At 46.6% G+C, this 16,979-nt stretch overlaps 1 protein-coding gene across 3 annotated transcripts in view; it reads left to right on the top strand.

The window, feature by feature from the left end:
• The first annotated feature begins 5,003 nt into the window (after positions 1-5,003).
• The window catches only part of OTUD4 (OTU deubiquitinase 4), a 43,328-nt gene continuing 31,352 nt past the window's right edge, over positions 5,004-16,979 (top strand). For all 3 annotated transcript variants that reach the window (XM_055144182.1, XM_055144184.1, XM_055144183.1), the window contains exons 1-3: positions 5,004-5,169; positions 9,962-10,045; positions 11,858-11,908. In XM_055144182.1, coding sequence (XP_055000157.1) covers positions 5,011-5,169; positions 9,962-10,045; positions 11,858-11,908 — 294 coding nt within the window. In that variant the 5' untranslated portion in view covers positions 5,004-5,010. The remainder of the gene's footprint in view (positions 5,170-9,961; positions 10,046-11,857; positions 11,909-16,979) is intronic.

Here is a 16,979-nt window from a genome sequence, read left to right on the forward strand (position 1 = left end):
TGCCTGGCATGCAGCAGGCCTGGGTTTGAGCCCTAACATCCCAGATGGTCCCCAAGACTATCAGGAGTGATCCTTGCACTACTGGCCGTGGCCCCCCAAATAAAACAAATAAATACATAATTAAAGGAATGAAACACTCACTGTTTCATTCACAGAGGCGATAGCAGAAGACAGAACTTCCCTTAAGGAAGAGCCAGGGTGGCCACTTGCAGAGGAAGAGCTGGCATAGGGAAGCCGATCAGACTGAGAAGCGCCCGCTGAAGAGGCCCCTCTGAGCGCATGGTTAAGATGGGGGTGCAGAGAGGCAGGACCAGCAGTGGATCAGATCAGACTGGGGAAGGCTTCTCTCCTTTCTCCTCAGGGTGAGCGAGACAGAGCAGCGAGTGACGCGCTGGCCTTACAGGCAGCTGACCTGGATTCCAGCCCCACTACCCTAATGGTCCTTGTTCTGTTTCTGAGGTCAGAATCTCTGACTTTCAATACTAAGAACTCAAAGCCCAGCTGGGGCTCCAAACTCAGGGTTCCTCGTTCGGTTGGAGTTGAGACCAGCCCACGGGCCCAGGAGAGGCTCAAAGGGCTCGTGTACATGTTGCACGCAGGAAGACTGGTTCGACCCCGGCAACTCATGATCTCCCAAGCGTCTCAGGAAGCAAACAGAGCACCAGCACTGCTGGGTGTGGCCCAAAAACAAACAAAACAACCAACAATCACAACTCCCCAACTTCAAAAAAAAAAAAAATCCAAGCGAGACTTTCTCTAAGTTTGTTTATGACACACTGCCACGTTTCTTCCAGTTTCTTCCACTCTGAGTCACCTGAGCGAGGGACTTGAAGCAAGCAACCAAGTGCCAAAAGTGTGTCTTATCACCTCATCTCAGAGGCCACATACCATCACTTCTGCTTTTTCAATTTCGTTATGCAGCTAAGCTCGTACAAGGTGGGGTGGTTACCCAAGAATGGAATACCAGCAGCAGGAACCATTAGGGATGTTTGAGATCAGAGCATAATTCTAAACTGGGGGAAAAGTGATATTGGGGGCAGGGGCCCCTGACACTGCAGAAATGTCTATCATTAAAATAAAAAGTCCATCCAATTAGCAACTGTAGTGTTTGTCAGAGTGAACAAATAGGCTTGAGGTTAGTAATAGCAGACAGGAGAAAAAAAAAGTTGATATTTTCGATGAGCTAATTTCCTTAGCTTCTCTAGAACACTCAGATTTTGATTCAAACTATTTAAAACTTTAAACAATTTTTTTAACTGTATTTTTTTCTCACACCCAGAGGTGTTCAGGACTGACTCCTGGCTCTGTGCTTAGGGATCACCCTTGAGGGGACCTGGGGACTGTATGGGTGCGGGGTAATTGAATCTGGGGTGGTCACTACAAGTCTAGCACCCTACCTGCTGTACGACCACTCCAGCGCCCATCAACCACTTAAAACTTTTTGAAAAGTTATTTTTTTCAGTCTAATGATAGCTAACTAACCTATAAGCATGCTTTATTTCATTTTGTATGATAAATCTATGTAAATTGAATTTTTCACTTTGGCTGATGAAAAGGACTTCCTTGAAGTGAACAAAAATTTTTCAATCAGGTGCAGCTTCTGGAAGTTTCAGAAGTGGAGGTGAAAACCAGGGAAGCTCCTTTGAAAGTAAGTAATTGGGTGTTCTCTAAGTTTGGGTGTAGTTTTAAGTCATCGGATACACTGATGTTCCCTGCACAGTGAGCTATATTGGGGATTTGGCAGAGAGAGGGTCTGTCTTGGATTAAGTCTCAAAATACCTAAAGGATTTCCTTAAACAGGCCCAGGGGCAGACACAACAGGTGTTTCTCCTTCTAATTCTGGAACCAGAGGCAGCGGCTTGTGCACTCGCTCAGCAGATGAGGGCAGTAATTAATTCTGCCAGGGCATCAAGTGGAAGAAAGGCTGGAAATGTATTGTTCTCGTAACAAACCACATTTTTACCAGATAGCAGAAAATTTTGCATGCAGGTGGCTGATTACAGGCATGATCCTCTGATCATTCGCTCAGAGTGACACACTAGCGTGGGGAGTAAGCCAAAGGTGGCCCCCAAAGAAGCACAAATATTTAAGGGGAGTTCTAGTGCTAGATTCTATACTAGAACTTATTTAAATAGACTAAATTTCTTAAATGATTTAAAAAAATGTTAAAGTACTGAAATCATTTCCATGAGAAAATAAGGGTTGCACCTGACAGTGTAGGGATTAAGGTGCTTATATTAGAACAATTGATGCTGCGTAAATCCCAGGCACTTTATTTGGTCCCCAGAGCACTACCTAGAGGGATCCCTGAGCTGGAGCCTGGAATAAACCTCAAATATGGTCACCCTCAAGTCCCCCCAAACATGATCAGGGTTAATAAACTTTAAAATGTGAAATCCTAGATTCTAGAAATACAAGTTCCTATTATATCCATTCTTAAGATATCAGCACCCCTGGCGTATTCGATATGCCAAAAACAGTAGCAACAAGTCTCACAATGAAGACCTTACTGGTGCCCACTAGAGCAAATCAATGAGCAACGGGATGACAGTGATACAGTGATAAAAATAGTATTTTTAAAAAAAACCCCACACATTTGGGTATGAGGATCAGCTTCAGAAATTCTTAAGGAAAATTAAAATGTTAGGAAAAGATATCGTTTGCCTATGGTATTGGAAAAAGTCTGTTGCTTATAAAATTAACCGTAGAGACTAAATTTTTTTTTTTTCCTTTGGCCTTTTGTGTCACACCCTGTGATGCTCAGGAGTTATTTCTGGCTCTACGCTCAGGAATTACTCCTGGAATTACTCCTGCTTCAGGGACCATACGGGATGCCGGGGCTCAAAGGTGAGTTGGCTGCGTGCAAGGCAAACGCCCTCCTGCACTATCACTCCAGCTGTTACTCCTGCTAGGAATTCAGTGTTTATGCTTTAGGGTTTACATGTTACTTAGGAACTTTAAAAAGGGAAGTTACTATAAAAATGACAGCCATGTTGTAAATTAACCACTTTACAAAAACGGAGTGAAAAGTAGACGCAATGTAAATATACTTCTGAATGGAACGCAAATACACTTCTGAAAAGGAAAGCAATAGGTTTTGCAGAAATTAATTTTTTCTAAGTGATTCCAGTGTTTATTGATGACATACAAACAATTCTGGGACAAGAAAATGTGTCTAGGTCACAAACGTCTGTGTTCTCTAGAAACAGCTCAGATGAATTGCAAACCTTTAGGCATTAGGGGAAAAAAAAAAAGAGAACAAAAAGAAGCCAGGGACATAGCTCAGCGGAAGAGCTCACGTCTTGCAGGCCTGGGTCCTGGGTTCAAACCCCTCCAGCCACGGGCACGCCTCCTCTCCGGCACAGAAGCCCCCAGGAGAGCGAATGTGCCACTAATAATAGCACGAGATCGCTACCAGCAAACGCGCTTCGAGAAGAGATCGCGGTAACTCTCCGCCGGCCTCCCCGCACCTGCCCAGCCTCGCTGCCCTGCACGTCCAGGCCTGCCGTCACCTTGCCCCGCGCCCCTTCCCACCCGCACCCACCCCCTCGGGACGCGTCCCGAGACCAGCTTTTAAAACGCTTTTAAAAACGCTTTATTGGCCACGAGTCTCACTCGTTAGGGCACCGGACGCCCGTCCCTTGGGCAGGTCGAAACGCCCGCGCGCACCGCGCCGGGCCGGGCCCGTCCCCGCTCAGCTCCCGGGGCGCTCGGACCCCAGGCCAGCCGCGCCGGCTCTAAGGAGCAATTCCGAGGGGCTTTTATTGATTGGGGTGGGGGTAGAGGGCAAAACTTTTTTTTTTCCCCCTGATCCGTGACATCCCTGTGCGCGGAGGTAGCAGAGACAGCGGCCCCGGGGCCAAAAATAAATAAATGAATAAATAAATACATAAATACACACATACATAAAAGAATTTAAAAATGGGGGAAACAAGACAAAAAGAAAAAAATATAAAGAACTACGAAGAGCCGCCGGCGGCCAACAGCGACGGCGCCGGGCCGGGGCCCGAGCGGGGCAGCTCCAGCCTCAGGGGCCGCCGCCGCCGGCCTCGCGCGCCGCCCGCGCCGCCCGCGCCAGGCCGGTTCCAGAAGGTTCGGGGCCCGGCGCCGAGCGGGGCGGCTCTCCATGGCGACGGCGCGCGGACGGCGCCGGGGGGCGGGGAGCGGACAGGTGCGCCCTCTGGAGACACACAAAGGGCCGCGGCGGGGGCCCGCGTGTCCCTGGCAACTCGGCGCACGCCGGGCGCGCTCCCCGCCCCGCCCCGCCCGCGGCCCCGCGGCGCTGAGGGCGGCCGGGCGGCCGGGCCCCGCCCCACTCGGCCTGCGAGCCGCCGCGCCGCGCCCGGGAAGCGCCCAGCCGGCTGCGGCCCGGCGGCCCCGCGCTGCCGTAGGGACTTGTAGTCCGCGGGCCGCGCCGGCGCCGCCCCCCCGCCGCGCGTCCCCGCCCGCCGCCCGCCCGCTTCCGGCCGCGGCGCGGACTCCATCTCCCGGCGTGCCCCGCGCCGCGGGCCCCGAAAGCGAAAACAAACCGTGGGCGGCGCGGCGGCCGCCCCGCCCCTCGGGCGCCCTCCGGCGAGGTGGGGGAGGCGCCGGGCCGCGTCTTTCTCTCGTGGCGGCCTCGGGGCGCGCGCGCCGGCCCGGGCTCGCAGGCCTCTCGCTTCCCCCGCGGCGGCCCCGCGCTCGCGCTCGCTCGCTCGCTCGCTCCCTCGCCCGCGCGCGCGCCGGCGGCTCTCCTGTGGCGTTCGCCCGCTCGGGACGGGGCCGACGCGTGGGGGCTCCCCGGTGGCCGCGGCGGGGCCGTGAGCGGAGGTGTTGGGGGCTCCCCGGCGGCGCGCGCCGGGCCATGCACTAGGCGGCGCGGCCCTATGCGCGCGGGCAGCGCCGAGCGCCGGAGCCTCGGGCCGCCGCCGCCGCCGCCGCCGCCCGCCGCCCGCCCGGCCCGCCCGGCCCGCGCGGCCATGTGGGGCTGAGCCCGCGCCGCGCCGGGCCTGCAGCGTCGCGCCCGCCAACATGGAGGCGGCCGTCGGCGTCCCCGACGGCGGGGAGCCGGGCGGCCCGGGGCCCCGCGAGGACGCGACGCCCATGGACGCGTATCTGCGCAAGCTGGGCTTGTACCGCAAGCTGGTGGCCAAGGACGGCTCGTGCCTCTTCCGGGCCGTGGCCGAGCAGGTAGGACGGGGCGGCGTCACGGCGGCCCATTGTCACGCCGGCCCGGGACGCGCGGCCCCACGGCGCGGGGGGGGGTGCTGGGGGGGGGAGGCTGGAAAGCGAAACCGACCCGGCCCGAACCGGAACCGGGGTGGGGGGGGCGGGGGCGGGCGCCCGGGCGAGGCTTGTCGCCATCCGGTTCCGCATTCACCGGCCCCGCCGGGCCGCGCGCCCGCCAGCTCCGTCCCGGGCCGGGGGCAGGCCCTTATCAAAATAACAACAACAACAATAATAATAATAACAATAATGATAATAATGAGAGCCAGAAACAACCCCCCCCCACACACACAGAACACAGGCCCGGGAGGGTGCGGCCCGTCGGGTGTCGCCGGGCGGGCGGGCGGGCGGCGTGGAACCCGCCGAACGTTTGCGGAGAATGGTCGGAGTCGGAGTCGGTTCCAGACTCGGGGCCTAAAAATAGCGCCAGGAAAAAGGCCCATGTGGGAGCCGCGACGGGCGAGGCCGCCGCCGAGCAGTCGCCCTCCCGCGCCCAACTTTCCGACGTGTAATGGGGCCAGGTTGAACTTTTCGGGCTGGCGGGGGGGGGGGGGGGTTGGGGAGGAGGTGCTCAGGGCTGACTCCGGGCGCGGTGCTCCCGGCCCTCGCCTGGCCCCCGCGTCGTCGGGGCGGGGGGCCATCGAACCGGGGCCATCGAACCGGGGCCGCCCCGCGGAGCACGTCCACGCCCCACTGGCCCCGGGGTCTCTCTCCCGCTCCAACCCCCCCTCTCTCAAATCCCTTTCCCCACCCCCGTTTCCTTGGGTGCTGGTTCGGTGAGGGCTGGGTCCGGGTTACGTAAGCACGTAGGGGTGCGAGTGTCCCTCCCTCGCCTGGGTTTCCTTCTGCCCCTTCTCCCTTCCCCACCACCCGGGGTGCCGGTGGGGGGTTGGGTCTGGTTTTTTTTTTTTTTTTAGAAATGCTAAATAGCTTTCAAAATTCCTATTGGGAAGCAAATACCGCACTTAGCATCTGGGCCCCTGGGCCGGGTTTCTTCAGGTAGCTTCAGGCCACTTACTGCCAGGGGCCGGTCAGGGTCAGCTCCCGTAAGGTCTCTCTCTGTCTCTCTGTCTCTGTCTCTCTGTCTCTCTGTCTCTCTCCCTCCCTCCCTCCCTCTCCCTCCCTCCCTCTCTCTCCCCCTCCCTCTCTCTCTCTCTCTCTCTCTCTCTCATTTTCTGATGAAAAATTGCTGCGTTGCTGGCATCATTCAGAGCTTCTCCTTGAGGCGGGAAGTGTAGGCCCGCCTGTGCTTGAGGGGGCCAGCTTTCTCCTTCTCCGCTTCGGGGGTCCCAGTGTTGCTGAAGGACCGTGTGTCTTGACCACGAGTAGTTGGATACTCTGTCCCCGGTTGTAAATATTCTGCCTCTCTGTCCAGCTTTCCTTCCCCGACTCCTTGCCTCAGCAGATGCCCAAGGAAAAGGTGGATGAGCCTTCAAGCCCTATTTATCCATCCCGGTAGCTCTGGCAGGACTTGGCTGAGGATGGGGAGGTGGAGAGGAGTAATAAGAGTAGGCAAGTGTGCTGCATACTTGGAGTCCCCGCTTCCTAGCTTCCAGCCAAGCAGAAAAGCTCAGTACTCGAACTGGCCGGCTGGGTTTTGCACAGTTCTCTCTAACAGTGCTGTGTCTCCCAAGTCTAGTTAAGAACTTGTCTCGCTGTCGGCTCATTGACATAATGGGTTGCAGTTCACACTGGAGCATATTTCCGTTGGTGTGATTATGTGACCTTTTTGGGGGTTTATCTAGTGGCCACACCCTGTGATACTTCGGGATGCTCCTGGCTCTGTGCTCCCTTTCCTTCCAGCAGTGCTCTTTTGGGGACCATGCAGTGCCCGAGATCAAACCCTGACCTGCATGCAAAACATGAGCATAGCCCATGCGCTGAACTTGGTACACTGAAGTTAGGGACACTCCGTTTCCAAGACTGAACGTCCAGAATTTGCATGGGAAGCCTGGCTCTTGAGTAGAGCGGGCGGCCACCAGAGGCTGGAGCACAGCAACCTGAGAGTACTCTGGAAATGTGTACAAAGGTCCTCCTCCATCCCAGTCATTTCTGCAGTAGTGTTTCCGAGGGGTTGGAGAATAAGCATCTCAGTGCCGGGTTTTGTGTGGGGACCACATCATGCACTGTTCTGGAGCTGCCTGCATGGACGCACTGGCAGGCCACAGGCGGGTCAGTCTTGGAGGGTTGAAGGGTGGCAATTGATAAAGAGTAGCCTTTCCTTCCAGTCACTGATTCAGATAGGCCTTTCCGATTTCACACTGGACCTGGGCCTGCAGGAGGCTTGACCTGAATGAGCTCCACAGTGGAGCTAAAAATAGGGCTTAGGGGTTTCTCAGAGGACTTCTGGAGCAAGGCGTCAGAGCTTTGCCCAGTATTTAGCACTGTCTTGTCCCATGCAAAGATTAGAAAGCCTATTTCTAGCTTATTTTCAAGGATATAATAATTTGCAAGTTACTCGAATTCCTGAGTTTCCTTGAGCTTGCACAATTAAGTATTTTTTAAAGTCCTTCAACCATGGTTCTCTTAGCTAAAAGTTTTGCTTCTGAGTAATAGGTTCAGATTTCTCCTGTAGAAAATCTGTTACAGGAGACCCCCTCCCCCACACACAACAAGAGAGCGATGTCTGTCATTGTTTTTGATGGAAAATAAGCTGTACTCACCTCTGCCACCTGTTGTTAGGTAAATGGCTCCAAGACTAGCTTCACTTTGCTAATGGCAGGAAAACCCTATCAGATATCAGGTTTATTGGAGCTAGTACTACCTTTATTCATAATAGTATCTATAGCTCCTTTGACAGAAGTGAGACTAAATGTTACTTATTGAATTGGCAAAAAATTAAGTGCTTATTTTTTATATAGACATTTTTAATGCTGAGAGCTTCGAATATATAAGGATGGTATTTAATAGTGTCCTGGGACAGCAATGAAGGTACTTTGAATTAAGCTAAAGACCAATTGAGTATACTGAAAATAGCTGCTGGTCTCAGCTACTGTGTCTTCAGTGTATAATGGGACATAATTGCTTTTTGTGCAGTTGTCCTGGTTTTGGGGATGCAGTTGAGCTTTGGTTGATACCACACAGGCCTGTAAAATGGGCAGCCAGAGCCTGTTTATTCCTGAGTTCTCTGCTCACTCTGTATATTGGAGTGAATTGCTCAACTGAAATCCCATTTTTTCTTAAAAGAGTTTGAACATAACTAGCACAGAATAGTAGTTAAGATGCCTCATGTAATGATTTGATTGGGAGATAACTGCAAAGTGATCCTCACAAAAAAGATTAGCTCAATGTCCATGCATTGTATTTAGTTACACATTATTTTCTTTAATGAGAATGTTTTAAGATTTTTGTTTTTCAGGAGTGCAGTTCTTAAAGTTGCTTTTTAATATATATGTGTATGTATTAGTTTGGTTTTGGGGTCACACCATTGATGCTCAGGGCTTGCTCCTGACTGCTCTGCTCAGGGACCCGTCCTGGTGGTACTCAGGGGACCATATGCGGAGTTGGGGATCCAGCTGGGGTCAGCTGTGTTGCAAGACAAGCAAAACAGTTTCAGTAATTCTTAGGAGGCCCTGGTAGTAGTTTGAGATGTGGCTACTTAAAATGCCGCAGTCCTTCTGATCCTCCACATCTCCTGACCTTTGGATGCCAGGAGCACATTCCTTGAGACACCTAGTGATAGGAAATAACTTGGCTCCCTTTCTCTTTTTGTTGGGGGGATGGGCAAACTTTGGCGGTGCTGAGGGGTTACTCCTGCCTCTGTACACAGTACTCACTCTTGGTGGGTTTGTGGGACCGTATGGGATGCTGGGAATTGAATCAGGTCCGCCGCGTGCAAGACAAGTGGCCTACCACTGTACTATGCTCTGGCCCCTTGCTTCTCATAAGCCGCCTTAAAGCATTAGTGGCTAGTCAGGGAGCATTTGATAACAAGCCTACCCCCACTTAAAACTCAGAATTTGACAAAAAGCCAGCAGACTAACTTTTTCTCGAAGCATTGTATAACAAGTGTTAAACGTCGCCTGTGACATAACATATAGGCTATAAGGTTAGAGGATCTGCTTCACTCTTTGTTGTAAGAATTTGTCAGGGGGTGCTTTAAGATTTGGGACAAGGCCCATGTCCTTTGGGATAACCGCACAGTGGTGTTTTCTACATTGTCTGATGCCCACTTGAAAACTCTTTCAAGATCTGTAGACCTCATAGCTAAGGATTTCAGAATGAATGCCTTAAGTTTTCTAAAACCATGATTGACTTAAATTTCCACAGAGGATGTGAGTAGAATGTTAGAAAAGAAATGATTTTCTCATGACATAAAATCTCAGAGGATTTCTGTTGAAGTTGCTATTTATCCACTTTTCCAACAGCATAGGGTGGTGCTAAGTGAAGCAGATTCTGTTAGCCTGGATTTGTGAAGACCAGTTAATGGCAGAGAGCTAGCCTAGTGGGAAGAGTGTCCTACATTTGCAAAGATTTCCTAAAATCTGTGATTTCAGTGGCGAAAGGAGAAATGCAAATAAACTATAAGAATGACATCTGGCTTAAGGAAGCTAGTGTTTGTTTTTGTCACATGGGAATAAATGAAAACTGCAGATTATACAAAGGGAAGTGGAGGAAAGCAGATATCTTGGCTTGAGATTCGTTTCGTGCCATGAAAAAAGGCACTTGTGTTTGTTTTAGTCCCATGAAAAAAGGCACTAGGTGGTGATAAAATTCCACTTAACAAAATGTTTGAGTGTTGCTTTTTCTTTTTTAGGTGTTGCATTCTCAGTCTCGCCATGTTGAAGTCAGAATGGCCTGTATTCACTATCTTCGAGAGAACCGAGAGATGTTTGAAGCGGTAATTTTGTAATTTCAAACATAGAAAGATGTCTTACTTTCCTTCTCATTCCACCCCTCAGAAGTTGTCTAGTGCAAATTTCATAGACTGGATCTTCATTCAGGCAATGAGAACAAAAACCTTTTAAAATAACTTTTAGGCAAGTTTGACATTTGACAGAAGACACTGAGCTGTGGAGGTTGGAAGGTGACTTGGACAGGATTCCTGCACATGAAGAGTGAACTTTGACATGGTGGTCAGGGAGTTGGGTGTTGTGCTTACTACAGTTTCCTAGCTTACTGCCTGTGCATTTAAAAAGTTCCAGACTTGAGCGTATATAACTAATGCTGAGCATGGCTAATCATTGAACCTCTTTTTATCAAGGTATTTATTGATTCTTAGTGGGCAGAGTTCATCACGAGTAACATATTGGCACTGTAATTATGTAATAGTGCTTAATAGTGAATACAATGGTGTGTAACTACTTAACTGCACTAGTATAGAGTAGTAAGCTCTGAAATAAGATGTTACAGTGACCAATCTTTTATTTTACATGGAAAGTCTTTTAAGCTTTACGAATACTGGTTTTATGACCTAAAATTAAGTCATCTAACAACTTTCAATGTTTTTTTTTCCACTGTTGACTGGTGAACAAGCAATATTGACACTTTTCAAATAACTCAGTTCAAGATAAGACTTAAGAAAAGGGGTTTCTTAGCTTACATGGACTTTTGAGTTGGTGTTCATGCATCCAAATAAACTGTTGTTACTGGTCACATTTTTCTGATTGCTGTCTATTAACATAGATTAACAATATTCCAGAAAGGAAAATATTTGCTTGATCAGAAAATTTGAAATCTTTTCTTCCAGAAATAGCTGATAATGTAGAGACTAGATAAGAGAAAATTAGGGCTGGAGAGATAATACAGCAGGTAGGTGCTTGCCTTGCATGTGCCTGACTGGGTTCGATCCCTGGCATCTCATATGCTCCCTTGAGCCTGCCAGGAGTCTATTCCTGAATGCAGAACCAGGAATAAGTCCTGAGCATCACTGGGTATGGCCCAAAAATAAAATAAAACTAAACCAAACCCAGAAAATTTGGATGTATAGAGTAAATGTGGGGAAGGGAATGGTCTTTTAAGTATTTAACAAACGTACAGGTGTATCAGTCACATAGACCTTGGACCATAAAGTTTTATTGACAGTAATGGAAACTGCTACCATTGGGTGCTTAGTAAACTGTGTTCCAGGCACTGTTTTAAATGGTTTACGTTTTTTAGCTTTAATAATCTTACAGGCTATAATCACAGGCTGAAAGTTCAAGGGGGGAAATTTCACTATCCTTGTTACAAGTATCTTCTAATACTTTCTCTTGGCCATCATTGGAAAGGGCTGTTAGGGGCCTTGTTTAGTCACAGCCTTATTTTGTGCCTTCTGATTAGAAAGATAATATGAGATTGTTGCAAGCTTATAACAGAATGCTGTTTATGTCTCTTCTAACTTAAATGGTTCTGTCGGGGCCGTGATATAGCAGTTGAGCGGAAGAGCACATCCCTGGCACATAGGAAGTATGAGTTCAACTCTCCAACAGTAACAAAACAGATGGTTTTGTTCCACACCCATAGGTGCTTGGGGGACCATATGAACTGCTGTTTGCCAAAAGTCAAGCACCTCAACGCCAGTACTCTCTTGCGTCCCAGTGAAAATTTACAAAGTGCTTATATTACTGAATAACAGAATGGTGTGATTATGTAGTAGCTACAATTCTTTGGTGAAATGTAGTATAGTGAAGACTTGTTCCTTACAGGCTTTCTTTTCCTCCCTTTCCTCCAGTTTATAGAGGGGCCATTTGAAGATTATTTAAAACGATTGGAAAATCCACAGGTATGTAGCAATCTATTTCTTATATAGTATACACAGAATACATCAAGTAATATATTCCAAATTCTAGTATATCGAGAGGTTACAATGAATATACCCTGATACCTTATCACCATTTTGTAGAAGCATGTTATATGTGGTACTAATTGGATGAACAGCTGGAGCAGAGTGTATCTTAGTCAGAATGGCTTATGGGCGTTAAATTAAAGACCTGATGTCACATTGGTGATTTCTAGGATGCTTGTTGGTTTTTGTGTGGGACTTGGTGGTGTTTGATTATTTTCTTAAGCAAGGGTGAAGACTCTTCTACTGAGGAGATTCTGTTCCTGTGATCACATTATGAAGAGAAACTACTGAGAAAGAAAAGGAAACACTTCCCCACCAATTCTAGTAGCCACACAGTTGTGTTGAAGTTAAAATAAACCTTCTTTTTCCCATGTACAAAACAGTGTCCCCTTGTAAAAATCCAGTAGATGCTAAAATGGCACTAGGAATACTACCTGTAATACATTAATAAAGTAAATAACATTAACATTAGTCTGTTGACACATAAGAACTGGGTGTTGGATCAGTGGTATTTCCATTTGGTTCCCTAAACACTTTTGAATACTTGGGACCAAAATTGCCAGGCACCCTGAGGCTGCAGAGAGAACTGAGATTTGGGTGCTAATTTAGGAGTTTCACTGGAGTAGCTATAGTAAGTAATAAGGTGTATATAAGGAGTATGAATATGCTAAAGGTACTCACAAGATTTATTGCAATCAAAGAGTGAGTTGATCTTTGAAGTCTGAATATCAAACTTGAATAAGACATTTTTGGGTGAAGGCATTCCAGTTAGTGGGAGTTTGTAACATGCAATGCACATTCAGACAGCAACTCAGTTTTTGTGGAGTGTGGAGATTGGAAGGGTGAAAGTAGAAAGAAGATGGGGCTTGTGTGTTGTTCCTTCAAGTATGAATAGCTGGGTAAAAGTATTCTTGGTGAGGCATTCATTTCATTGAGGCTTTTCACTATGTCCCTCCGCTGTCTTCCGGCCTGGAGGGTTTCATCAGGTAAGTGCTGTAAGTCTTAAGGATGCTTCTTTATAAGCAGTTTTCTTCTTTGATCTTGCTGCTTTCAGTATTTTATCTCTATGGTTTTCGTCATTCTGATTAGGATGGGTCTTGGATTTAGTTTAGCTGGTACCCTTTGGGCCTCCTCAGTCTTGTAGTGTGCGCTCTTCAGCTCTGGGGACGTCTCAGCAATGATGGCTCTCTGGACTCCAATGATTTTTATATTATTCCTCTTGGCCTCATCCCGATTTTCTTTCTTTAGTTTATTTTGAGGCTCTTTTCCATCTGCTGTTGTCTGGAGATTCTTTGTACTTCATGTTGGAGCTCACTAATTCTGCCCTGAGCATTTGATACTCTGTTGCTGAGGCCCTCCAGTGAGTTCTTCATTTCACCTAGTAAGTTTTTCACATCTTTCATTTCTGCTTGTATTTTCCTCATTTTTGCTCTCGTATCCTCTTATTGGCAGTGTGTCCCATTATTTGGGCTCCTTACACATCCTTAACAGCTCCATTCTGAATTCCTTGTCTGAGAGGTTATGTAGCTCATTATTATTGTTTGGTTCATCTGGGCAGCGACTTCACTCACTAAAAGCCTTGTGAGTTTTTGCATTACTTTACCATTGTGACCTTTGAGGTTTGGAGTTGTTCTTGTCTGTTTTGTGGTTAGGAACCTGCACTTAGGATGTCTTTTTATGTTACAGTGAGTTATGGAGAGGCGATGAAATACAAGGCCTGGGTTCACTGCTGTCTCTATATAGGATATAAAACTTTTTGCATGAACACAGATGCATCTCATGGTTTTGGGGTTAGATTTTAAAGAGATGCCATGAGGGCTAGTTCTGGAAGGCGGGAAATAAGAGCAGAGCAGGCTGGGATCAGATCGTGGGAGAACTTTAGTGAACTGTGTTTTAGTCAGTTAGTGGCTGGTGTTTTTGTTAACTGAATGGATTAGAATATTGTGGAAAAATGCTTAGGTGGGGGATAAAACAAGGCAGAAACATCTATTGCAGTGGTTAAAAAAAAACAGTGATACATGGAAAATTGTACATGCCGTATTAAGTATAAAGGGGTAGGAAAGTATAATGACTTCAGTTTGGATACATATACCCTCTGAAAGCCTTTTCTCTAAATGTACTGTGTACTACATTTTTATTTGATTGATGGTAATCGAATTAAGCTCAGATTCTATGCCAAGTACTATGATTTTTAAAAATTTTTCTGAAGTTCACATTTTTTTTAGTTTATAAACCTCTTTGAAAGTGGTAGCGATTGTACATTTTGTAATTTTCAATTTTCTAAACCTCTTTGAAGATGGTAACGATTGTATGTTGCCTTTGTAATTTCAAGTTTTCAGTTTGGGATGCCTAGACTGTTGGATGACTTGTGTCTGCGTTGCGTTATATTTAACATAAAAAACCAGAATATCCTCCAGTTTGTAACATTACTGGTATGTTTTACTCGTTTTATGGAAAATTGGTAACAATTTATACTACTGATTTTTAAAATTAAAAAAACAGTGAAATAGCGTTGGATTACAATATTATTTTTACTGACTAAAACATTTCTTTTGTAGTTGCTCAGGCTATTGATCTCTGAGGGTCTGAGATGGATGAGATAGGCAGAATGATAAGAGGGAAAGATGATAAGAGGGGGAAGAAAATGCTGAGCTGATACCAGTTGAAGTTGGGACTCACCAGGAGATGGAGAGAAATCGATATGTTTTTGAGCATATGGGACAGATAATCTTCTTGGGTCCTATCTGGATAGATTTTTCTGACCATCCCACCCACCCCGTCTGAGCATGTGTTGTCTCCAGATATTTTAGATGGCTGCTTGACAGTTGTTTCTCATTAGAAACATATAGCAGTTCATTTTTCTTTATATACAGGATGTATAAAAAACATAGTGGATAAACCCTCTGGTTCATCCATTTCTCAGAGAACATTTTTTTTTGGGGGGGGTCTGCTTTTGGGCCACACCTCCTGGTTCTCAGGGCTTACTCCTGGCTCTATGTTTAGGTATCACTCCTGTGGTGCTAGGGCAACCATAAGCATTGCCAGGCATCCAGACAGGGCCGGCCACGTGAGAGGCAAGTGCCTTAACCCTTGTTCTATTTCTCTGATCCCTTTATTCTTCTACTTGAAATGCCAGTGAAACGCCAGTGAAACATCTTGAAAATGGTTTTAGCACTTTTTTCCTTAATTTGAATTGTTTTCTTCCTCCTTTCTGTCTCAGACTTGGACAGAAGTAATATTTTTGTTATCATTGCTGAGGTAAAATAAGTGAAGATACCTTTGAAGTGCACAGTTGGATGAGGTTTGACAACAAGGGTGTGGAGATGTGTAAGCACCACTACAAATAGAATAAAGAACTTTTCCATGGTTCCAAAGTTTGTGCATTCCTTTTCCCCATCCCCTTACTCTGGGCAGCCAGCCATTGAACCTTGCGTTCTGAGTTTTGCCTTTTGTAAGCTCATGTAAATGGAATGAGAAGTGTTCATAGACTTGTTGCTGACTTCATTCACTTGGCAGGATAGGAACACTATCCACCATATTGCTGATAAATCAGCACTGTTTTATTGCTGAGTAATTATCCACTGTTGAATGTATTGTCTACTTCCTAGTTAGTACCAGTTGGTGCATATTTGGGTTTGGTGCAGTTTGGGTGGTTCTACTTAAAGCTGTGAAGAACACTTTTTTATGTTTGTGCCACATGTTTTGTTTGTGGATTAAAATCTTGGAGTGGAATTGCTGGGTCATATGGTCTGTTTAACTTGATGAGAAACTTCCAAAGTGTTAAGTGGCTGTGCAATCTTATTTTCTCATTAGAGAATTCCAATTACGCGACTTCCTCAACTTAGTAATGTTAACATTAACTTGTAACTCTCTTCCAGTTGTTACTGGTACCTCATGATTCTTGTTTGAATTTAGTAGTTCTGCATCTCTCTTTGGGGATTATTAGATATCCAGAGGTGTTTTGTGAAATGTCTGTTCCTAGAATTTTCCCATTTTTAAAATACATTTTATTGAATTGCAAAAAGTTTTTACACTCATCTTGTTATATTTTATAAATGCTTTCAGTTTGTGTCTTTATTACTCATGTTAATAGTGTTTTGAGAAAAAGTTTACTTTGAAATAGTATTTAAGAATGTATTGACAACATTATTACTATTATTTTAAATTTTATTATTTTGGATTTTGGCGTCACACCTGGTGATGCTCAGGGATGACTCCTAGCTCTGCACTCAGGAATTATTCCTGGCAGTGCTCAGGGGACCCTGTGGGATGCCTGGGATCGAGCCCGGGTCAGCCGCATTTATGACAAACACCTAATCTGCTATGCTATTGCTCCAGCCCCTACACAGCGTATCACTTGTATCACTTGTCATCCAGTTGATCTTCGATTTGCTCGAGTGGGTGCCAGTAATGTCTCCGTTCATCCCTGTCGTGTGCTAGTGTAGTCCAATGGTATCTGCTTGCTCCAGCGTAATTATGATATAAACCAGGTATTATAGAAACACTCTTTATAAGTATAATAGCATAAAGTGCTGAGTAAATAAGAATAGAACAATTTTTTTTTATAATTTAAAACTTACCCTAGAGAAGACAAGGTTTCATTATAGCCATTGTTTGCCAGATCAAATTACAACTAAATTTATTCTGAAGATTAGTGCTTAGTAAGTGCTACATTAAGAGTTTGTTTTGTTGATCCAAGTAGGCTGTAATTTGCTTTGTTGCCAAGGATGGAATGTCAAGGCCTCATCCATGGAGAGAATGCACCCTTCATTTAGCTATGTCCCCTGCTAGCTCTTTTTGTTTGTTTGTTTAGTTTGCACCATCCCCAGCAGTATTCAGGGACTACGCCTAGTTATTTGCTCAGGGGTCATTCCTGGTAGTGCTCGGAGGGACCATGTGTGGGGCCAGGTATTAAACCTGGATTGCCCATGGCCATATTGGCAAGTGACTTAATTCCTTTACTCCTCTTCAGCCCAATTTTCAAATTTCTAAAATAGTGCTAGTTAAC

This window comes from Sorex araneus, chromosome 7 (assembly GCF_027595985.1).
Source record: "Sorex araneus isolate mSorAra2 chromosome 7, mSorAra2.pri, whole genome shotgun sequence".
Taxonomy (NCBI): Eukaryota; Metazoa; Chordata; class Mammalia; order Eulipotyphla; family Soricidae; genus Sorex; species Sorex araneus.